We start from the raw sequence: 23,485 nt of genomic DNA on the forward strand, positions 1-23,485 counted from the left end.
CTCTACTTTACCTAATTATAATAATGGGCTTACTTCTTTCCTGACAAACACTGTGTAAAATGATGCGGTCATGAAGCGTCATGTTAACCCTATATGCTGTCATGACTGCCTATAAGAAGTGTTGTTTATCTTTCAATAAACGGTATAGTTTTTAGACTCATTGTTGCGTGGTCTGATTTCTGTTCTCTGGGATATCCTAATCAAACAACCCCTTCATTTCCAGCTGATACGGTGTGCTCCAGGCCAAGCTCTGACACTCCCCCTCTGAAAACAAAACCTAACAAAAAGCAAGGGAAGAAACGAGAACCTGTGTGCAGGACAGACCATGTGGGTTTTCACATGACATCTATGCTGAATGTGTAACCTTGCACTTGGCTTTTCTTCTTTTTCAAAAACACCACAAAATTTTTGCTTAGGAGTCATAATGGAGACTGAATGTGAAAAGTTAGAAATCTTACAGGAGCAGACTGAGCTTGTGTAAAAGTGCTTTTAGGGAGGGCAGATTTCCAAAAACAACCTTGGATCTTGACAGCAATTTCGGACAGTTTTATTTTACTATAAGCATTTTTATTATTTTAAACTAACACCCTGTCCCACCCACTCATGGAAAAAAAACTAAAAAACAAAAACAACTAAAAACTACTAGTAACCTTCAGTCCCACCTCACATTGGCATTTTTTTTTTGTTTCCAAAAAACTTGATGGGGCGCTGCCCCTATGGAAGAGCCTCCACTGCATTGTAATAGATATTAGTTTGTTGTGACAGCCCCATGGAACACTTCCAAGGCCTATGTTGTATTTAAAAGGAATACTAAGCACCTGGTAATTACAAGACATGTATGTTGTCTTGCTACATATTAACCAATTTTAAACATCTGGTTTGCTGCAACCGTTCCAATAGCCAAACTGCACCTAGCACTTGCCTTTCTGCAAGTAGACAATCCAGACTTGATTCTGCAGCTGACAATGATCATTATGTTTGTAATGTGCCCAGTTTTGAAGATATCTTTTAAAGCCAATTAGAAAATAATATGTAGTGGGGTTAGCCTTGAAAGTCATAAGTTGTATCCCATTTCTTAGACTAGCCAAATGCCACACAAAAAAACAACCACACAAACATAGTTTTTAAATAATCTTTTGCAACAGTTGTTTATATATCATGTATTTGTCTGCTTACAATCAGTTACTTTATAACTTGACAAAAAGATACATTTTCAACGCAACAAATTTGAAATGGTACATAATGACATAGGCTAAAAATAGAAAGCTATCAGCTTTTACTTAACTGCTGCTCTTTTATATGCATGATAGAAAAAAATTGACTACCATGTCCCTTTATGTTGGCACAATATAATCTGTAATGGCACCAGAATTGGCAATAGGAACAAGCTAAATGCCATTGAATAATAACTACTAAGTTGGCTTCTCTGAATAACAGTTTACAGTCAAGAACCAGTTACATAAGTAAAAGATACAAGTATTCTCTTACAGAAAGGTGTGACAGAGAAAATCATGTAAGTAAATGCACTGCAGGCCAGGCTAGACATATGATTAGTAATTTGTCTAGTATTGATATGTCGTGCCAATGATAGGCTGATATCAACTTAATATAGGTCTTCAGGTATAAAGGGTGACAAACTACTTTATAAATATTCTGTATTTAGCAGATATAAAGCATTAGCTTTGTAACCATTCAGCTATGGGGTTTTTTCTGCTTTGAAATGTACTAACAGCTGTCAGCTCAAGTCCTGCATTACATCACACCCACATAATGTACATGAATAACAGACAGCGTGTCTACAGTATAATATCAATCAGCCTTTTAGTGTTCCTATAATCAACAGTATCTGATTCCGCACATAGTAAGCTAAACATCAGAAAATTTAAAAAGAAGCCAGTCAATGTCTAACCATTCTACAAAATTATATATAATTTAGGTTTTCAAGCGATCTAGGCTAAAAAGGATGAGATTTCTTAGGGGCAATGTGGCACAATAAAACTCAGTTGGAAAAGAGAAGAAAAGATGAAAACAAAAACAAAAACACACAATTTATGCTTACCTGATAAATTTATTTCTCTTGTGGTGTATCCAGTCCACGGATCATCCATTACTTGTGGGATATTCTCATTCCCAACAGGAAGTTGCAAGAGGACACCCACAGCAGAGCTGTTATATAGCTCCTCCCCTAACTGCCATATCCAGTCATTTGACCGAAAACACGCAGAGAAAGGAGAAACCATAGGGTGCAGTGGTGACTGTAGTTTAAATGAAAAAATTACCTGCCTTAAAATGACAGGGCGGGCCGTGAACTGGATACACCACAAGAGAAATAAATTTATCAGGTAAGCATAAATTGTGTTTTCTCTTGTAAGGTGTATCCAGTCCACGGATCATCCATTACTTGTGGGATACCAATACCAAAGCTAAAGTACACGGATGAAGGGAGGGACAAGGCAGGCACCACTGCCTGTAAAACCTTTCTCCCAAAAATAGCCTCCAAAGAAGCAAAAGTATAAAATTTGTAGAATTTAGAAAAAGTATGAAGCGAAGACCAAGTCGCCGCCTTGCAAATCTGTTCAACAGAAGCCTCATTTTTAAAGGCCCAAGTGGAAGCCACAGCTCTAGTAGAATGAGCTGTAATCCTTTCAGGAGGCTGCTGTCCAGCAGTCTCATAGGCTAAGCGGATTATGCTTCTTAGCCAAAAAGAAAGAGGTTGACGAAGCCTTTCGACCTCTCCTCTGTCCAGAGTAGACAACAAACAAAGCAGATGTTTAACAAAAATCTTTAGTAGCTTGTAAGTAAAACTTTAAAGCACGAACCACGTCCAGATTGTGTAATAGACGTTCCTTCTTTGAAGAAGGATTAGGACACAAGGATGGAACAACAATCTCTTGATTGATATTCTTGTTAGATACCACCTTAGGTAAAAACCCAGGTTTGGTATGCAGGATTACCTTATCCGTATGGAAGATCAGATAAGGAGAATCACATTGTAAAGCAGATAACTCGGAGACTCTACGAGCCGAGGAAATAGCTACCAAAAAAAGGACTTTCCAAGACAAAAGTTTGATATCTATGGAATGAAGAGGTTCAAACGGAACTCCTTGAAGAACCTTAAGAACCAAATTTAAGCTCCATGGGGGAGCAACAGGTTTAAACACAGGCTTGATTCTAACCAAAGCCTGAAAAAATGCCTGAACGTCTGGAACATCTGCCAGACGCTTGTGCAAAAGAATAGACAGAGCAGAAATATGTCCTTTTAAGGAACTAGTTGACAATCCTTTTTCCAAACCATCTTGGAGAAAAGATAATATCCTGGGAATCCTGACCTTACTCCATGAGTAACCCTTGGATTCACACCAATAAAGATATTTACGCCATATCTTATGGTAAATTTTCCTGGTGACAGGCTTTCGTGCCTGTATTAAGGTATCAATGACTGACTCGGGGAAGCCACGCTTTGATAAAATCAAGCGTTCAATCTCCAGGCAGTCAGTCTCAGAGAAATTAGATTTGGCTGGATGAAAGGACCCTGAAGTAGAAGGTCCTGTCTCAGAGGCAGAGTCCATGGTGGAAAGGATGACATGTCCACCAGATCTGCATACCAGGTCCTGCGAGGCAACGCAGGCGCTATCAAAATCACCTATGCTCTCTCCTGCTTGATCTTGGCAATCAGTCGAGGGAGCAGAGGAAACGGTGGAAACACATAAGCCAGGTTGAAAGACCAGGGCGCTGCTAGAGCATCTATCAGCATCGCCTCGGGATCCCTGGACCTGGATCCGTAACAAGGAAGCTTGGCGTTCTGGCGAGACGCCATGAGATCCAGTTCTGGTTTGCCCCAATGATGAATCAATTGCGCAAACACCTCCGGATGGCGTTCCCACTCTCCCGGATGAAAAGTCTGACGACTTAGAAAATCCGCCTCCCAGTTCTCTACACCTGGGATATGGATAGCTGATAGGTGGCAAGAGTGAGTCTCTGCCCAGCGAATTATCTTTGAGACTTCTAACATCGCTAGGGAACTTCTTGTTCCCCCTTGATGGTTGATGTAAGCCACAGTCGTGATGTTGTCAGACTGAAATCTGATGTACCTCAGAGTTGCTAACTGAGGCCAAGCCTGAAGAGCATTGAATATCGCTCTCAGTTCCAGAAAATTTATTGGAAGGAGTGTCTCCTCCTGAGTCCACGATCCCTGAGCCTTCAGGGAGTTCCAGACTGCACCCCAACCTAGAAGGCTGGCATCTGTTGTTACAGTTGTCCAATCTGGCCTGCGAAAGGTCATACCTTTGGACAGATGGACCCGAGATAGCCACCAGAGAAGAGAATCCCTGGTCTCTTGATCCAGATTTAGTAGAGGGGACAAATCTGTGTAATCCCCTTTCCACTGACTGAGCATGCATAGTTGCAGCGGTCTGAGATGTAGGCGTGCAAACGGCACTATGTCCATTGCCCCTACCATTAAGCCGATTACTTCCATGCACTGAGCCACCGAAGGGCGCGGAATGGAATAAAGAACACGGCAGGAATTTAGAAGTTTTGATAACCTGGACTCAGTCAGGTAAATTTTCATTTCTACAGAATCTATCAGAGTCCCTAGGAAGGAAACTCTTGTGAGTGGGGATAGAGAACTCTTTTCCTCGTTCACTTTCCACCCATGCGATCTCAGAAATGCCAATACTACGTCCGTATGAGACATGGCAATTTGGAAGTTTGACGCCTGTATCAGGATGTCTTCTAAATAAGTGTCCACTGCTATGCCCCGCGGCCTTAGGACCGCCAGAAGCGACCCCAGAACCTTTGTAAAGATTCTTGGGGCTGTAGCTAATCCAAAGGGAAGAGCTACAAACTGGTAATGCCTGTCTAGAAAGGCAAATCTGAGAAACCGATGATGATCTTTGTGTATCGGAATGTGAAGATAAGCATCCTTTAAATCCACTGTAGCCATATATTGACCCTCCTGGATCATAGGTAGGATGGTACGAAATTTGTTTAAGATCTTTAGATCCAAAATTGGTCTGAAGGTTCCCTCTTTTTTGGGAACCACAAACAGATTTGAGTAAAAACCCTGTCCCTGTTCCTCCTTTGGAACTGGATGGATCACTCCCATAACTAGGTCTCATACACAGTGTAAGAATGCCTCTCTCTTTATCTGGTTTGCAGATAATTGTGAAAGGTGAAATCTCCCTTTTGGGGGGGAAGCTTTGAAGTCCAGAAGATATCCCTGGGATATAATTTCCAACGCCCAGGGATCCTGGACATCTCTTGCCCACGCCTGGGCGAAGAGTTAAAGTCTGCCCCCTACTAGATCCATTACCAGATAGGGGGCCGTTCCTTCATGCTGTCTTAGAGGCAGTAGCAGGCTTTTTGGCCTGCTTACCTTTGTTCCAGGCCTGGTTAGGTCTCCAGACCATCTTGGACTGAGCAAAAGTTCCCTCTTGTTTTGCATTAGAGGAAGTTGATGCCGCACCTGCCTTGAAGTTTCGAAAGGCACGAAAATTAGACTGTTTGGCCCTTGATTTGGACCTGTCCTGAGGAAGGGCATGAGCTCCAGTGATATCAGCAATAATCTCCTTCAAACCAGGCCCGAATATGGTCTGCCCCTTCAAGGGAATGCTAAGTAGCTTAGACTTTGAAATCACGTCAGCTGACCATGATTTAAGCCATAGCGCCCTGCGCGCCTGTATAGCAAAACCAGAATTCTTAGCCGTTAGTTTAATCAAATGAACAATGGCATCAGAAACAAAAGAATTGGCTAGCTTAAGTGCCCTAAGCTTGCCAAGTATGTCATCCAATGGAGTCGCTACCTGTAAAGCCTCTTCCAGAGACTCAAACCAGAACGCCGCAGCAGCAGTGACAGGAGCAATGCATGCAAGGGGCTGTAGGATAAAACCTTGTTGAATAAACATTTTCTTAAGGTAACCTAATTTCTTATCCATTGGATCTAAAAAAGCACAACTGTCCTCGACAGGGATAGTAGTACGCTTTGCTAGAGTAGAAACTGCTGCCTCCACCTTAGGAACTGTCTGCCATAAGTCCCGTGTGGTGGCGTCTATTGGAAATATTTTTCTAAAAATAGGAGGGGGAGAGAACGGCACACCTGGTCTATCCCATTCCTTATTAATAATTTCTGTAAACCTTTTAGGTATTGGAAAAACATCAGTACACACCGGCACTGCATAGTATTTATCCAGTCTACACAATTTCTCTGGCACTGCAATTGTATCACAGTCATTCAGAGCAGCTAAAACCTCCTTGAGCAACACGCGGAGGTGTTCAAGCTTAAATTTAAATGTAGAAATATCAGAATCAGGCATCCTTCCTGAGTCAGAAACATCACCCACAGACTGAAGCTCTCCTTCCTCAGCTTCTGCATATTGTGAGGCAGTATCAGACATTGTTCTTAAAGCGTCAGTATGCTCTGCATTTCGTCTAACCCCAGAGCTATCTCGCTTACCTCTAAATTCAGGTAGTCTGGCTAATACCGCTGACAGTGTATTATCCATGAATGCCGCCATGTCTTGTAAAGTAATCGCTATGGGCGCCCTAGATGTACTTGGTGCCATTTGAGAGTGAGTCCCCTGAGCGGGAGTCAAAGGATCTGACACGTGGGGAGAGTTAGTCGGCATAACTTCCCCCTTGTCAGATTCCTCTGGTGATAAATTTTTTAAAGACAAAATATGATCTTTATTGCTTAAAGTGAAATCAGTACATTTGGTACACATTCTAAGAGGGGGTTCCACCATGGCTTTTAAACATAATGAACAAGGAGTTTCCTCTATGTCAGACATGTTTGTACAGACTAGCAAGCTTGGAAAACACTTTAAATCAAGTTAACAAGCAAATATAAAAAAACGGTACTGTGCCTTTAAAGGGACACTGAACCCCAAATTTTTCTTTCGTGATTTAGATAGAGCATGAAATTTTAAGCAACTTTCTAATTTACTCCTATTATCAAATTTTCTTTATTCTCTTGGTATCTTTATTTGAAATGCAAGAATGTAAGTTTAGATGCCGGCCCATTTCTGGTGAACAACCTGGGTTGTCCTTGCTGATTGGTGGATAAATTCATCCACCAATAAAAAAAAGAGCTATCCATAGTTCTGAACCAAGAAAAAAGCTTAGATGCCTTCTTTTTCAAAACAAGATAGCAAGAGAACGAAGAAAAATTGATAATAGGAGTAAATTAGAAAGTTTCTTAAAATTACATGCTCTATCTGAATCACGAAAGAAAAATTTTGTGTTCAGTGTCCCTTTAAGAGAAACAAATTTTGTCAAAATTTGAAAAACAGTGAAAAAAAGGCAGTATCAAACGAAAAGGCAAATCAAACGAAATTTTTACAGTGTATGTAATAAGCTAACAGAGCATTGCACCCAGTTGCAAATGGATGATTAACCCCTTAGTTAAAAAAACGGATCAAAAAAACGATAGATGTTTTTTGAACAGTCACAACAAACTGCCACAGCTCTGCTGTGGCCCTACCTTCCCCAATAAACGACTTTGGAAAGCCTTTGAGCCCTTTAGAGATGTCCTATAGCATTCAGGGGACTTCTGAGGGAAGCTGGATGTCTCAGTCTGTAATTTTAACTGCGCAAAAAAGCGCTAAAATAGGCCCCTCCCACTCATACTACAACAGTGGAAAGCCTCAGGAAACTGTTTCTAGGCAAAATTTAAGCCAGCGATGTGGAAAAAACAAGGCCGCAATAAAGTTTTATCACCAAAGCATATATAAAAACGATTAAACATGCCAGCAAACGTTTTATATTGCAATTTTATAAGGGTATTACCCCTGAGAGTAAGCATGATACCAGTCGCTATTAAATCACTGTATTTAGGCTTAACTTACATTAATCCGGTATCAGCAGCATTTTCTAGCATTTTCCATTTCTACAAAAAATTGTAACTGCACATACCTCATAGAGTAACCTGCACGCCATTCTCCCGCTGAAGTTACCTCTCTCCTCAGACATATGTGAGAACAGCAATGGATCTTAGTTACAACCTGCTAAGATCATAGAAAACTCAGGCAGATTCTTCTTCTATTTACTGCCTGGGATAAAATAGTACAACTCAGGTACCATTTAAAATAACAAACTTTTGATTGAAGATAAAAAACTAACTATATTTCACCACTCTCTCTTACTACCTCCATGCGTGTTGAGAGTTGCAAGAGAATGACTTGATACGGCAGTTAGGGGAGGAGCTATATAACAGCTCTGCTGTGGGTGTCCTCTTGCAACTTCCTGTTGGGAATGAGAATATTCCACAAGTAATGGATGATCCGTGGACTGGATACACCTTACAAGAGAAATAAAGGTTACAGAAATAAGAAAGATACAAGTTAATGAGAAGATTTGGGAACCGGTATAAGGTGTTATTTGCTACACAACAAGGATTCACACATACGTATGCAAGGATATAAGTTATCAAAGAAAATAGATAAAAGTGTTAGTTCCAGTCAAAATAATTTTTTATATTTATATATATATATATATATATATATATATATATACATACACACACACGACTGGCTGAATAGAAACATTTTTTTGTCCTTACGGGGGAAGGAACAGAGAAGACATGAACACATATAGCAGGGCTTTTTAGCTTAAAGAGACAATAAACATTCCTTTTTTTTTTTTTAATACAAAAACGGAAAGTATTATAGATAGCGCCTAAATTTATAACGCATAGGAGGTACACACCCCTTTTCAAAGCGATTAACTTACGTCTGAATGTACCTCATATAGGACCCAAACCCTTATGCTGATGAATGTTTTATTTTTAATCTTTTTTTTTATGCAGTTAGTACAACAAAATGAGAAGCGTACCACTCCCAACTATACATTGAATAGTTTGTGCTCCGGTTATCCGTAACTTTTTTAGGTAATATAGCACACATCATTTCTATTTGACCCCTCTAGCTGGGGACAGAGCCATGAGAGTTTAAACACTGTCAGGGTATATATATAACCAATTATCAATGGAGGATTTAATTTAAAATACTTTCAAGTTTTGCATTAGATTTTTTTAGCTTACTGTCCCTTTAAGTCTTTAGCTGTAGAGTTATATCAAGCGACATCCTACTGTAATAACATGCTCCGATTTGTTAGATTATTATCATTCAAACAAGCACGTAAAGCAAAAAGGGTCAACTACAATGTGGTTAAAACAGTGTTAAAACTGTGCACCAGAGGTGGTTGCATGCTGTGCCTGAGCAGGAATGAATTAAGGCTCCTGCACACGTTTTAGTATTCTTAAACGAATGCAAAGGAAATAAACAGAGTGGGGTATATTCCCATTGTTTACAAAAGCTTTAGACAAAGTTCTCTATTAAAGTCTATGTGAATTTGATAAGCTTTTCTAAAGGATTAGACTATACCCATAACATGTGCAATCATTTAATACAATTTTAACGACCCTTTAAAATTAGTGTCCTACAGTTTTATTCAGCACACCTGGGATTAGATGGATTTCAGTCACACACACAGGTAGCTGGCCTAATGACAATAAAAAAATTTTTTTTTTTAAAAAGTTACTATGTTTATATTGTTGTTGTTTCTAAGGAGAACAGCGGAGAATCGTAAAATGAGCTTAATACAAATGTGAAGGATTTTCTTCAAACAATGGTCTTACTGTTAATTTGGTATTATGTAAATAATTTACTAAAAATAAAAGCAATTAAAAAAGGTGTTTGCCGTTAAATCTGCAACAGTAAAAAAAAATAAAGTTAAAAAATCCAGTGTAAACGAATGTAGCTACAAAATCAAAATATTTTGTTATTTACAATACAAAATGCACAACTCTTACCCAAAAGAATAAAATCATTAAGATGAAAACTTAAAAAATAAATATAAATAAAAGTAAAACAGTCATCCTCGACCAAGGTCTGTTCCCAGTTCAGAAATGCACATGGTGGCATGAAGTTATTCAGTCTTCCAAACTCTGTTGAGAACTTTAACTACTTCTTCATAAATAATAAATACAATAGCAACATCTAGACAAACTCTGCCAAGGCGTGGGATTGTCCCCTTATAGAACCTGCAAATGAAGGGGGAAAAAATTGAATCCAAAGCAAGAAACACAAAATCTGCTGGTTCATGGTTTCACAGGAAAATCAATCATGCACTTACGCTAGAGGCCCTTCATTGCGGAGTATTTGGCTTGCACAATCCAATGTGTTTTTGTATTTATGAGCTTCTAGGCCCTAAAACGCAAACATGAACAATATTAAGTTTAAATCAGGGTGTCATTTTATGAATATCTGCACAAAATTACACATGGTTTATAAAGGCAAGCTAATTAAAAGACAACAACAACAACAACAAAAAACATCTAGCCAGACCTTTGCTGTTGAAGAGTACTGACTAGATAACAAGCAAACAATGTCAGAATATGTGTTGCATTCTAAGTTAATTGTGGTTGTTTGAAATTTGTGTCAGCAGCTAATGTTTCGTTTTGTGTAAGACAAGAACGATTGGTTTTCATTGTTTGTTATGTTTTTCTCTTTTGTGGACAGCATATTGAATTGTGAAGTGTATTTCATTTTGCTTGCTATTGAGAATTGTCTCTGCATGAGTGGAGTGCATGATTTATCGTTTAGTTTCTTGTTATCTTGTGTTTGCGTGTCACATGAGATGTTTCACGCAAACATGGGGGAAGTATTGATGAATATCTTTATGTAATGGAGGAGATTATTTTTAGGAGGTGAACCTACAACGTTTTGAATCTCCTCGTACAATGTTATTGTGTTAATTTCAGATGCCTAAAATGTTTTATTTTTCTATGTGGTTCTTAACACTATATTTGTATTTGCAGGATGAGAGTATGCTGTCTTCAGAGATTGAAACACACTAACTGAATTATTTTTGAGTTTCCATATTTAGGTAAAATCTGTACAGGCAAAATTCCATAAGTGCACTCTTCAAAAGATTAAAGATTGAAAGCAAGTAAACCTTTAAAGAAAGAAAAGATAAAGATGAAAGACCTTTTGTCAAGCTTGTTTTAACCATCATACTGCAGTAAAAAAAAAAAGTTACTGAACTATCTTTGGATCCATTCTTTGCTTTGCATGCTGGTACCAGCCCCAGAACTGGACTCTGGGTAATCCATGACTGTTTTCTCTGATGTGTGTCTTCAGGACATAAAGACTATCCTTCTCTGGACTGTGCCTTACCGCTCGATATGGAAGTCCTGTTATGCTGTTACAGGATCAACCAATTAAATTAGGGGAGTATTGTTTTAACTCCATTCCTTATATTGCTTGTTTTGTATTTTCTTGTATTTGTTTTATTTTTATTGATCATATTTGGTCTAAGAAATCATATGCTTCATTGGTATTAGTGCACATGGTAGTTTATGTGCGTAACAAAGTAACCCTTTAGATAAGTGTAACTGTGAACTTCGCAGTATTGTACTCTATTGAATGGCCCACTGAGTATAGAAAATAGGTTTAAGGAAAATGCTGCAACATAGCATAATATTTTAGACCCTTCACCCTTTAGAACATAAGGAGGACACGTCTAAGCTAGAAGTTTATAGTAAATATACAGAGAAATGTTTGTTCAGGGAATAGCATAATTATAGTTTATGAAAGCAAAGGTATTTTTTCCCTTTTTTTAATTAGTATGGTATCTGCAAAGTGAATTTGGTCATTCCTGATGTTTTTCAAAGAGAGTAATTCTTACCATCAAGATGTGTTTACCTTTAAAAGAGCTTGTAGTTTTAAATGATGTTCTGTTTGTATGCTTTCCTCATACAAGAGTGTGAGAGAATTTAGGTTGCATAAAATAATTAGTAAACTAGTAGTGTTTATATCAGATGAGATTGTTGAATATTAGGATCATGGTTGGAGAATTATAAGCATTATAGATAGCAGCCATCCAGAATAAAGCAACACAAGGTTCTTTTATTTTTTAGAAGTTCAAAGTGATATAGAGAAGTTGTAAATTATTCTCTGAGAAATGTCAATGTATTTAAGTTGTATTATATATCAACAATGTTTTGTTTGATTTTTAATGACATAGGATAAAAGTGACGTTTTATTTGGACATAATTGTGATTGTATTGCGGTGTGTACTCATCCTGTACTGTTTCTGTTTGCTTCCTAGACTCCCTGTGACTCGAGTGTCTGCTTGCCATGGGTATCCACTGGTTGCCTTGTCTACCCCATGAACAAACCATCAGATTTCCAGTATCTCCCTGCGGAAGAACCGTGGATAAGCACCCCTGTGATGATAGCAGGATGTGATGTCACTAGCTGGTGGGCGGGGCTTAGGTCCGGTGTCTGTGTCGCAGTTAGTTTAGTACAATCAACCTGTCTGGATGTGTATTGCTATGCTCTGTAATAAAATAGAGTTGTACCATCATTGCTGTGTCCTGCATATGTCCTGCATCTCATGACATGGTGTCAGAAGTTCTGGACTACGCTTCTGTTTCTGATGATGACGATGTCAAAGTTTACCCCACCTGAGCCTTTTGACTTTTCTCAGCCTGCAGCTTGGCCCACATGGCGTCAGCGGTTTCAGCGCTTCAGGATTGCATCCAAACTGAACAAGGAGAGTGGTGAAGTACAAGTTAATTCTCTTTTATACTCTATGGGGAAAGATGTAGAGCCAGTGTTCAATGCTTTTACTTTCCAAGAAGGGGAAGAAGTTAACTTTGATATAGTTATGGATAAACTCAGTGCCCACTTTGTGCCCAAAAGAAATGTGATTCATGAGAGGGCTTGTTTTCACAAACGTAATCAGCGTGTGGGAGAATCTGTGGAGTCATTTTTGCGCAGCCTGTATGAATTAGCTGAATTCTGTGAGTTTGGTGTTGCTAAAGAAGAGCAAATCAGAGACAGAATAGTTATTGGAATTGCAGATGCTGAAGTCTCCCTGAAGCTGCAGTTAGAGCCTGATTTAACATTAGACGGGGCTATTAGGATGGCCCGCCAGAGTGAACTGGTGAAAAAGCAAAGTGCTGATCTGAGGTCTGAGAGTATTGTGGATGAAGTGCAACAGTCTAGGAAAATTACTAGTGAAAGGCACAGTGTGAGCGGTAGATCTAAAGTACTGGAAAGGCCTAGAAGTGGATGGGCGCAACATGGCCGATGCACACGGTGCTACCGGGCTCATGATCAGAGTGCTATATGCCCGGCCAGAGATAAAAGATGCAGAAAATGTAACAGAATAGGCCATTTTGAAGTGGTGTGTAAAACTGAATACATTAAGGAGATGCAGGTGGACAGTGACCAGGAGGGTCAGGAAGTGTCTTTTGTGGGGTCTGTTGTGGAACGGACAAGCTCAGAGGAAGATTGGAAAGTTACCTTTACTGTAATGGGAGCCAATGTTGATTTTAAGATTGACACAGGAGCAGATATCACTGTAATGTCTTTTGCTGAATTTATGAGACTGCCTCGACAGCCCCAGCTGGCGAAGGTTACTACAAATGTTCATAGTCCTGGTGGCCGCATTGATTGTGTGGGGAAATTTCTTGCCAGCTGTGAGTACAAACAAAGGAAGTTCACCATGTGGGTGCATGTGATCCGAGGTCAGTGTGTTAACAGTTTATTGAGCAGAAAAGCAGCCTGTGACTTGGGCCTCGTGGCCAGAGTGAATGAGATCTCTGAAGATATGTTTGGCGAGTTGGGCCTACTGAGCTGCAAACCTGTCCGTATAGCACTTAAAAGTGACGCAGTCCCGTACAGTATTTCTACTCCTCGTAGAATTCCGTTCCCGCTCATGCCTCAAGTGGAGAAAGAGCTCATGCGCATGAAGTCTATGGGGGTTATTGAAGAGGTTGTTGAAGCAACTGATTGGTGTGCCCCCATCGTTCCAGTTGCAAAGAAAAACGGAAAGGTGCGCATCTGTGTGGACCTGAAAAGGTTGAATGAGGCAGTGAAGAGGGAGAGATTTGTGCTGCCGACACTGGAAGATATAGCCCCGAAGTTGGCTGGGGCGAAGTTCTTTTCCACATTAGACGCTTCTAGCGGCTTTTGGCAGATCCCCCTGGATCCAAAGTGCCGCAAACTGACTACCTTTATCACTCCGGTAGGTCGGTTCTGTTTCTGCAGACTTCCCTTTGGGATATCCTCCGCTCCTGAGATCTTTCAGAGGGAAATGAGTTCTCTCCTGAGTGGCCACGTGGGCACAGCAGTCGTCATGGACGACATTCTAGTGTATGGGTCTACAGTGGAGGAGCATGATCAGCGTTTGAGTTGTGTGCTGCAGGCTATCAAAGAGTCTGGGCTGAAGCTGAATAAAGAAAAATGTCATTTTAGGAAAACTGAATTATGCTACTTTGGGCATATCATCAACGGGGATGGCATCAAGCCGGACCCCGAGAAAATTCGGGCTATCGAACAGATGAAAAGCCCTTCTGATGTACATGAGCTGAGACAGATATTGGGCCTAGTAAATTACGTGGGCAAGTTTCTTCCAGATTTATCTACAGTTTTGCACCCTATCACAGAGTTGCTTAAGAAAGATGTTGCCTGGGTCTGGGGACCCTCACAAGAAAAAGCGTTCCTGCATGCTAAGTCCCTGCTGGGGTCTGCCCCAGTGCTGGGGTTCTACGACCCTTCAAAAAAGACTGTGGTTAGTGCTGATGCAAGCAGTTATGGGTTGGGGGCTGCACTCCTGCAGCTGAATGACAACAAACTACAGCCCATCGCCTACTGTTCCCGCACACTGACGGCTGCGGAGTCAAAATACGCTCAAATTGAGAAAGAGTGCCTGGCTGCAGTTTGGGCCTGTGAGCGCTTTCAGCGTTATCTAGTGGGTTTGGAGAAATTTAGTTTGGAAACTGACCACAAACCGCTAGTCCCTCTTATCAATTCTTATGACATCGACAAAACACCCTTGAGATGCCAGAGACTTTTAATGAGACTGCTCAGGTTCAATGTTCAGGCAGTGCATGTGCCGGGGAAGCAGCTGGTTGTGGCAGATACACTGTCCAGGCTCCCGCTGGCTGCTGCTGAAGAATCCTCTACAGAATCGGATGTAAAAGTGTATGTTGATTCAGTTCTGGCCTCTAAGTCCATTTCTTCAAGGAAACTGGAAGAGATAAAGAAAGAGACATATTTGGACACAGATCTGCAAGAAGTTATAAGGTACATAAGAGATGGCTGGCCCGAGAGCCGGGCAGCCTGGATGTCTTTAAATGCTTACCAGCCAGAGAGGTCGCAGCTCACGGAGCTGGAGGGGTTGGTGCTGTTCCAAGACCGTATTGTAATTCCTGTCAGCATGAGGAAGGAGATGTTAAACAGGATTCATGATGGCCACTTAGGCATTACAAAGTGCAGAGAAAGAGCAGCTACAGCTGTGTGGTGGCCTGGGATCAGCTCCGACATTGCAAATCACGTGTCTAAATGTGCCTTTTGCCGGGAACGCCGGCCTACTCAGAGAAGGGAGCCCTTAATGTCTACTCCGCTGCCTGCGGGGCCGTGGCAGAAAATAGCTGCTGATTTGTGCGAACTGCACGGGAAAAAGTTTCTTGTTGTTATCGACTACTATTCCAGGTATTTGGAAATAGCACCCCTGAATGATATCACAAGTCAGGCCGTTATCATTCGCCTGAAGAGCTTGTTCGCCCGCTGGGGCATTCCAATGGAGCTGGTGAGTGATAATGGCATGCAGTTCGCTTCTACAGAGTTCAGTGCCTTCAGCAGGGAATATGATTTTGTACATTCCACGTCAAGTCCACATTATCCGCAGGCCAACGGAATGGCTGAAAGGGCAGTTCAAACAACAAAATTCATCCTAAAGCAATCTGAACCGTACCTAGCCCTCTTGTCATACAGGGCGACGCCCATTCAAGCCACCGGGTTTAGCCCGGCACAGCTGATGCTAGGACGCCAGATTCGCACCACTTTACCCTCAGTGGGTGTCTTCAAGCCGCCTGGCCCTGTTCCTCGGGACGAAGTCCTTAGGAGGGATGAAGAGGCCAAAAAGGGTTATCGTTTCTTCTACGACAGGAGACATTCTGTCAGGCCTTTACAGGAACTGAAAGCGGGCCAAAGTGTCAGAATTAAACTGGATGATGAGAAGAAATGGAAGACGCCTGCTACGGTAGTGGGCCGCTCTCCAGAACCAAGGTCTTACACAGTCCTTACAGAGGGAGGGACGGTTACACGCCGTAACCGAAGACATCTTCAGCCTGTACCTGAGAGTCTGGAACCGGATACCTCAGTACCACCGCCGGTGGGATCTCCTGTTCTAAGAGAGGTGCCTTCCCCTCAGCAAGATCATAGCGGGGATATATCTTTGCCTCCAGCAGACTCTTGTTCACCATCTTCTGTATCAGAGGACAATTCATGCAAAGTTACATCAAGCGGAAGAGTGGTGAGGCTTCCGGCCCGATACAGGGACTGACTTTAGCTAGAACAGTGACCGGAAGTATGGGCAGAATAATCCCATGGTCACTGTGGACTAGGGTAGTCTACCCCGATGTCCAAGTCAGGATGTAATTTGTTTGTTCATGTTTTCTAATCTATCTGTTTTTTATAATGTTCTAAAACAAAATGTTGTGTATACCCTGTTGGTGTACCTTGTTGTTTAATATATGTGAATGTATGCTTTGCCTTTGAAAAAGGGGAAGATGTGATGATAGCAGGATGTGATGTCACTAGCTGGTGGGCGGGGCTTAGGTCCGGTGTCTGTGTCGCAGTTAGTTTAGTACAATCAACCTGTCTGGATGTGTATTGCTATGCTCTGTAATAAAATAGAGTTGTACCATCATTGCTGTGTCCTGCATATGTCCTGCATCTCATGACAACCCCTACTGCAAATGAACTGTTGGAGAACTGTATTATAGCAAAGTGTCAAGGTGCAGCGCTCTCAAATGGACAAAGACTGTTCTTAAAGTATTCAGAGGCCACCTAGAGACAGTTGTGCTGTTGCTATGTCATGCTTTACTGTGGAAAAGGAACTGTTGGACATATTGGGGGGTGCTAGCAATGCAGGTGGAGAGATAGATGATGCAGCGTTGTTTGGGGGTAGATGGGGGCTGGTTGGGTCTCTGTGCTGGTAGACCGGTAGTTTTGGGAAGGCTGGAAGATAGATGGAAGGTATTGGAGGGGCTGTACCTATATGCAGTGACAATTAGCCTATAAAAGTATCTCTTTAGTATTCTTATAGAGTTCTGTTACCATAATATAAGGCTTTACTAATTTTCTATGCCTGTCTATTTTTATGTTATTCTGTTAGAATAAAAGGATGGTATGTTAGGGGTAATATGAACCTGACGGCAGCCATCTTGTTTCGCGCAGCCATTTTGTGATAATAACATCCATTTTGTAATGAATAGACTTTATTATAGCAGTTATTATGTAGTGAGAACTATGCATATGTTAGTAAGAATTGTATTAGTATTACTGGCCTTGCAAATGTTCCTGGCAAGGCGCCTGGAAGTCTGTTATCTAGGTAAGATGGCCAAACGACCTTGCTTTAGGCTGAAATATGCGCACAGATATATTTTTGCTACTGTCATAAGAAACACTCCTTCATACTCCTCTTTTTCTCATGTATTTTTGTAAGCTTCTGTTGTTCATGAAATATGGTACGAGATGACGCGGTCCTAACGTGTCATCCCCTTAACCCTGTATGCTGTTATAAGAAAGGCTTGCACTGTGCAATAAACAGAATTGGCTTTCGATCATAATGCTGCGTGGTCTGAGTCATTCTAAGGGGCCCTTATCAGGTAATCTACATATGCCTCAGGTGGTACACTAGGCCCCAGGCTTTGGCCTGCACTGACACTTACCCCCTGAAGGGGACACCTAACACAAGGATAATATAAATATGGATTTAATCAATTTGTAAGATATATTTTGACAATGTGAATGGTTGACTGATTTACATAACTATGTGATATTGTTAGGGACTAAAAATATAGCTTTACCTGCATTCTGGTTTTCACTACATCTAGCGGAGTATTCCCAAAGACGCTAGCTGCACCAGCTGTAGCACCAAAAGCCCCAGTGACAATGGGGTTTATTTCTTTGCGTGGATCGTCACCTAAAGGAGAGAAGAAAAAAATATAATGTTAGAAATAAGCAATATGATGTTCACGTGTTAGAAAGTGTAATTTTTTTCTAAGATGTAACCCATATGGCTGCTAGCCCATGCAGCTTTATATTGCTATAAAATGCATTTTATGCTTCTGTAGTAGCAAAGTAGTTAACCCTTGACCTGTATGCAATTCAAGCAAGGATGTCTAGGTAATTAAGTTTTTTGTATTTTGTCAATATCATATAGCTTGTTCTACTTAGAATTATCATTCAATTTCAATATATCTCAAGGAAAGCTTACAAACAAAAAAAAAAGATCTATATATATATATATATATATATAATATATATATATATATATATATATATATATTATATTATATTATATTATATTATATCTATCTATATTTATTTTCCTCCTGTCTGCACTCACATATCCCAATGGTCGACAACCAGGGTGCTAGGTCAAATAATCAGTATAAGTGAAATGAAAGACTAACCTCTCTGGATTTAGTTTGTTTTTTTTTTGTTCTGAGGAACGTCACCATGTTTGAATAAAACAAAATAATTGTTTTTTTCTAAATCCAGAGAGTGCAGTCCTTCACCAACCCTGTGTTCCTCAGCTATTTCCCCCATTATTCCTCACCTGTGTACCAGTTACGTAGAGAAGTCATTACAAAGAAACGGATAGCCTGATTGGAGCCCTGCTTTAGAATCGTGGGGGTCAATCCTTGGTACGTTCCACGAAGACCTGCATGAGTAAAGAAAAAAACAATAAAGTACCACACACAGATTTATAGTGTCTGCAGTGTGGTGCTTAAAAGGGGCCTGTTATTTAGTGCTTAAAAGCAGACAATTAATTAATCATAATTATGGTTCGTCTTAACATCAATTCACAATTGCTACCTTACACACCACATCACAAAGACAGAATTAACTGGCGTTTGGTGGATTGGGAATCGGGTAAGAAAACAATAGTGTGAGGAGGGGGGGAGTATCTCAGAATACTACATTCTCTCTCTCTCCTTTCCCATTCAGGAGCTGTGACTATTGTACATTAGATGTGAAGATTCTCACCTCGTTCGCGAATAATCTCACGTACTCCATGAAAGAACCCTCGATACTTTGGTCTTGATGAGTTTTGGTCATGAATAAACTTTACCTGCAAGTAACCATTGAACAGCAAATCAAAAAACAGAATTTATGCTTGTGTATCCAGTCCACGGATTCATCCTTACTTGTGGGATATTCTCAATCCCTACAGGAAGTGGCAAAGAGAGCACACAGCAGAGCTGTCCATATAGCTCCCCTCAGGCTCCGCCCCCCCAGTCATTCGACCGACGGTTAGGAGAAAAAGGAGAAACTATAGGGTGCAGTGGTGATTGTAGTTTTACAAAAATAAATTTGAACCTGACTTAATTGCCAGAGCGGGCCGTGGACTGGATACACCGTAAGAGAAAGTAATTTATCAGGTAAGCATAAATTCTGTTTTCTCTTACATGGTGTATCCAGTCCACGGATTCATCCTTACTTGTGGGATACCAATACCAAAGCTTTAGGACACGGATGAAGGGAGGGAACAAGTCAGGTAACCTAAACGGAAGGCACCACTGCTTGCAAAACCTCTCTCCCAAAAATAGCCTCCGAAGAAGCAAAAGTATCGAATTTGTAAAATTTGGCAAATGTATGCAGTGAAGACCAAGTCGCTGCCTTACAAATCTGTTCAACAGAAGCCTCATTCTTGAAAGCCCATGTGGAAGCCACAGCCCTAGTGGAATGAGCTGTAATTCGTTCAGGAGGCTGCTGTCCAGCAGTCTCATAAGCCAATCGGATGATGCTTTTCAGCCAGAAGGAAAGAGAGGTAGCAGTCGCTTTCTGACCTCTCCTCTTACCAGAATTACCAAGTCTTGTTAGAAAAAAAAGTGACTGAGCATACCTTAAGCAGTTAAGCCTGCAAACTGTTCCCCCCAACGGAAGTTCTCCGGTACTCAACAGTCCTGTGTGGGAACAGCAATGGATTTTAGTTACAACATGCTAAAATCTTTTTCCTCTCAGCAGAAATCTTCATCACTTTCTGCCTCAGAGTAAATAGTACAAACCGGCACTATTTTAAAATAACAAACTCTTGATTGAAGAAATAAAAACTACAAATCTAACACCACATACTCTTTACCCTCCCGTGGAGATGCTACTTGTTAAAGCGGCAAAGAGAATGACTGGGGGGCAGAGCCTGAGGGGAGCTATATGGACAGCTCTGCTGTGTGCTCTCTTTGCCACTTCCTGTAGGGATTGAGAATATCCCACAAGTAAGGATGAATCCGTGGACTGGATACACCATGTAAGAGAAATATAGATTATATATAGCACATTTGTTTGTAGCATATTAAAATATACATATTTGTATTCACGCTTTACATTGCAACTAAAGACAGAATACAAGTTCAGAGAGTCAATGGTTCTTTCAATGGTTTTACAATAAATACAGAAATGCTAGATGACCATTCACAAGATTTCTCAAGCTTGTCTTATGAGACCACCTTCAATCATGGATGTTTTGATATTCATGCCACTGAACTAGTGGATTGAGCAGCCGCTCACTCACTCAACCACTCTCAAGCAGGCATGTGTAAACTTATTGGGCGTTTACAAGAGACTGGTAACTACTGAATGCTAGATACAATAAAGGTTAAGATTAGTAATGAGCCATATGTACATACCTTGATGGTCTCCATTGGACAAACAATCAGAATTGCTTCTGCTACTCCTGCCCCCAAGCCACAAAGCATACTAGACTTGCTGTCCAGCTTCCCAGTGGTGCTACGTGCATAGCTACTGAGGAACTCAAACATGCCAAACCTGCAGAAGACAATCACACTTAGGCCTCTATTCTAATCTGTTAGAAGAGAGCTTCAGATGGATTTTTATATTTGAACCCATTCCAATAAATAAGAACGTTCAAATGGTTTTCTGATTAATTACAATGCTGCTGCTTCAGGAAAAATCATTTTCATCAGCTGCATTCCAGGCCATTAGAATATGTATTTTGTACCAGTTTTCCAGCTATTTTTTTGTTTGTTTGGATTTAACCTATTTAAAAAGGGACACTGAACCCAAATATTTTCCATCATGAGTCAGATAGAGCATGCAATTTTAAGCAACTTTCCAATTTACTCCTATTATCAATTTTCTTCATTCTCTTGATATCTTTATTTGAAAAGCAAGAACGTAAGTTTAGAAGTCATACCATTTTTTGGTTCACAACCTGGGTTGTTCTTGCTGATAGCTAGGTAAATGCATCCACCATTAAACAAGTGCTGTCCAGGGACCTGAACAAAAAATTTGGCTGACTCCTTAGCTTGCCTTCTTTTTCAATTTAAGTTGGCAAGAGAACAAAGAAAAATTTATAATAGGAGTAAATGAGCAAGTTGCTTACAATTGCATGCTCTATCTGAATCTTGAAATAAAAAAAATGTGTTTAGTATCCCTTTAATTGAAATACCAATACCATTTTGGTCATTTTAGCACAGCTGAAAGCCATAGTTGGTATGCATTTTTATAAATAATTATAATGATAGAGGCATGTTTCAAATATCACAAAATTCTGTGTTCTAATGATCAGGGTCATTTCTAAAATGTACACCCTTCAAAACAATCACATTTCTAGAAAGGCTGATGTTCTATAAATATATACACAAAAGCAAAATCTGAGTTTCCATTTCATGTTATAATTATAAATTAAATGCGGGAATTAAATAAATACATGTAATACTAAATTATGATTAGTTTTAGATAAATTATTTATAATCATAAATATATTTTGCTCTTGTACTATTATGGCACCAAATAAAGCTGTTAACAGAAGATGATAGAGAGAGATATTTTAAAATATATCTCAAACATGCTGTGAAGCAAACTACACACATTTTCCTCACCAATGGCTCCATAAGCATCATTGTTCACTTACCTGACAGCTGATTTTGGTATAGAGCCATACAGCAGTGAGCTCAGACCCCTATATAAACCTCCGACTCCATGATCTTGCACAGTGAGCTTAACGCAATGCCCTAAAAATGGGGGAAACAAAACAGATGTGCAACATAAAAATGCTGTGTGTCATTTTAAGGACCAGTAAATATAGTAGATTTGCATAATCAACAAATGCATGATAAAAAGACAACAACAAATAGCACTTCGTCTGAACTTAAAATGGAGTAGTACATTTTTGTCTTACAAATGTCAAAGTTATGTATATTTCCACTCCTATTGTATCATGTGACAGCCATCAGCCAATCACAAATGCATATACGTATATTCTGTGAATGCTTGCACATGCTCAGTAGGAGCTGGTGACTCAAAAAGTGTAAATATAAAGACACATTTTGTTCATGGAAGTAAATTGGAAAGTTGTTTTAAAATCGCCTGCTCTATCTGAATCATGAAATTAATTATGACTTGAAGTGTCCCTTTAACCATTAGGGAGCTTCCTAATAAGACATTATGCTCCAAATCAAAATAAATACTAGGCAATACCCCTTTTAACAAACAAGAAGCAAGTGAATTTTTTTTTAATAAACCAAAAGTACCTATTGCTAACTACAAAAATGTTAATGCATCACTTAAAATGGACAGTCTAGTCAAAATTAAACTTTAATGATTCAGATAGGGCATGCAATTATAAACAAATGTCCAATTTACTTTTATCAAATTGTTTTTTTCTCTTGGTATTCTATGTTGAAAGCTAAACCTAGGTAGGCACATGTGCTATTTTCTAAGCCCTTGAAGACCACCTTTTATCTCAGAGTATATAGAACAGTTTTCACAGCTGGACACTGCTAGTTCAGATGTGCCATGTAGAAAACATTGTGCTCACTCCCAGAGTTATTTATAAGTCAGCACAGACTGGCTACAAGGCAAGCTTTTTTTTTTTTTTCTTTTTAAAACAGAGATAAGGGGGGAGTTTGCATATTCATGGTTGTAATGTTTAATTTTTGTTGGTAAATTAATTCCATTAATCCAATCACAATGTTCTGCTCGCACAAGAGGTTTCTGTTAGATTATTTTGGGCAATTTTCTATCTAGAAGATATTACATATTATTGGCTTTGTAGTTCTCAAAACTTTAAAATTTGTGTCTGCAAAAATAACATGACCCTTCTTCGCAGGCAAAAAATTATAAAATAAACACAGAGCTGAGAAATAGACCTTAAAGGACCACTCAATGCAGTAGAACTGGATAATGAACAAGTGCATAATAAAAAGACAAGGATTTAACACCTACTCTGACTTTCAAATAAGCAGTAGATTTGTTCTGACTAATTAAATTTTTTCTCCCATTTTCTAGCCCCCTGTATCATGTGACAGACATTAGCCAATCACAGACTAGTATACATATACCATGTGAGCTTGTGCACATGCTCAGTAGGATCTTGTTCCCCAGACAGTGTAAATATAAAAAGACTGCACAATTTGATAATGGAAGTAAATTGGAAAGTG

The 23,485-nt window shown here is 39.9% G+C and overlaps 1 protein-coding gene across 1 annotated transcript in view; it reads right to left on the minus strand.

Moving 5' to 3' along the window:
- Positions 1–6,939: 6,939 nt before the first annotated feature.
- The window catches only part of LOC128653176 (tricarboxylate transport protein, mitochondrial-like), a 64,936-nt gene continuing 48,390 nt past the window's right edge, over positions 6,940–23,485 (minus strand). The window contains exons 3-9 of the mRNA XM_053706306.1: positions 21,958–22,057; positions 20,711–20,849; positions 19,071–19,155; positions 18,640–18,744; positions 17,885–18,000; positions 10,132–10,205; positions 6,940–10,039 (exon numbers count right to left, since the gene is read on the minus strand). Of these exons, the coding sequence (XP_053562281.1) occupies positions 9,925–10,039; positions 10,132–10,205; positions 17,885–18,000; positions 18,640–18,744; positions 19,071–19,155; positions 20,711–20,849; positions 21,958–22,057 (734 nt within the window). The 3' untranslated portion in view covers positions 6,940–9,924. The remainder of the gene's footprint in view (positions 10,040–10,131; positions 10,206–17,884; positions 18,001–18,639; positions 18,745–19,070; positions 19,156–20,710; positions 20,850–21,957; positions 22,058–23,485) is intronic.

The sequence above is a fragment of the Bombina bombina genome, chromosome 3 (genome assembly GCF_027579735.1).
Source record: "Bombina bombina isolate aBomBom1 chromosome 3, aBomBom1.pri, whole genome shotgun sequence".
Lineage (NCBI taxonomy): Eukaryota > Metazoa > Chordata > Amphibia > Anura > Bombinatoridae > Bombina > Bombina bombina.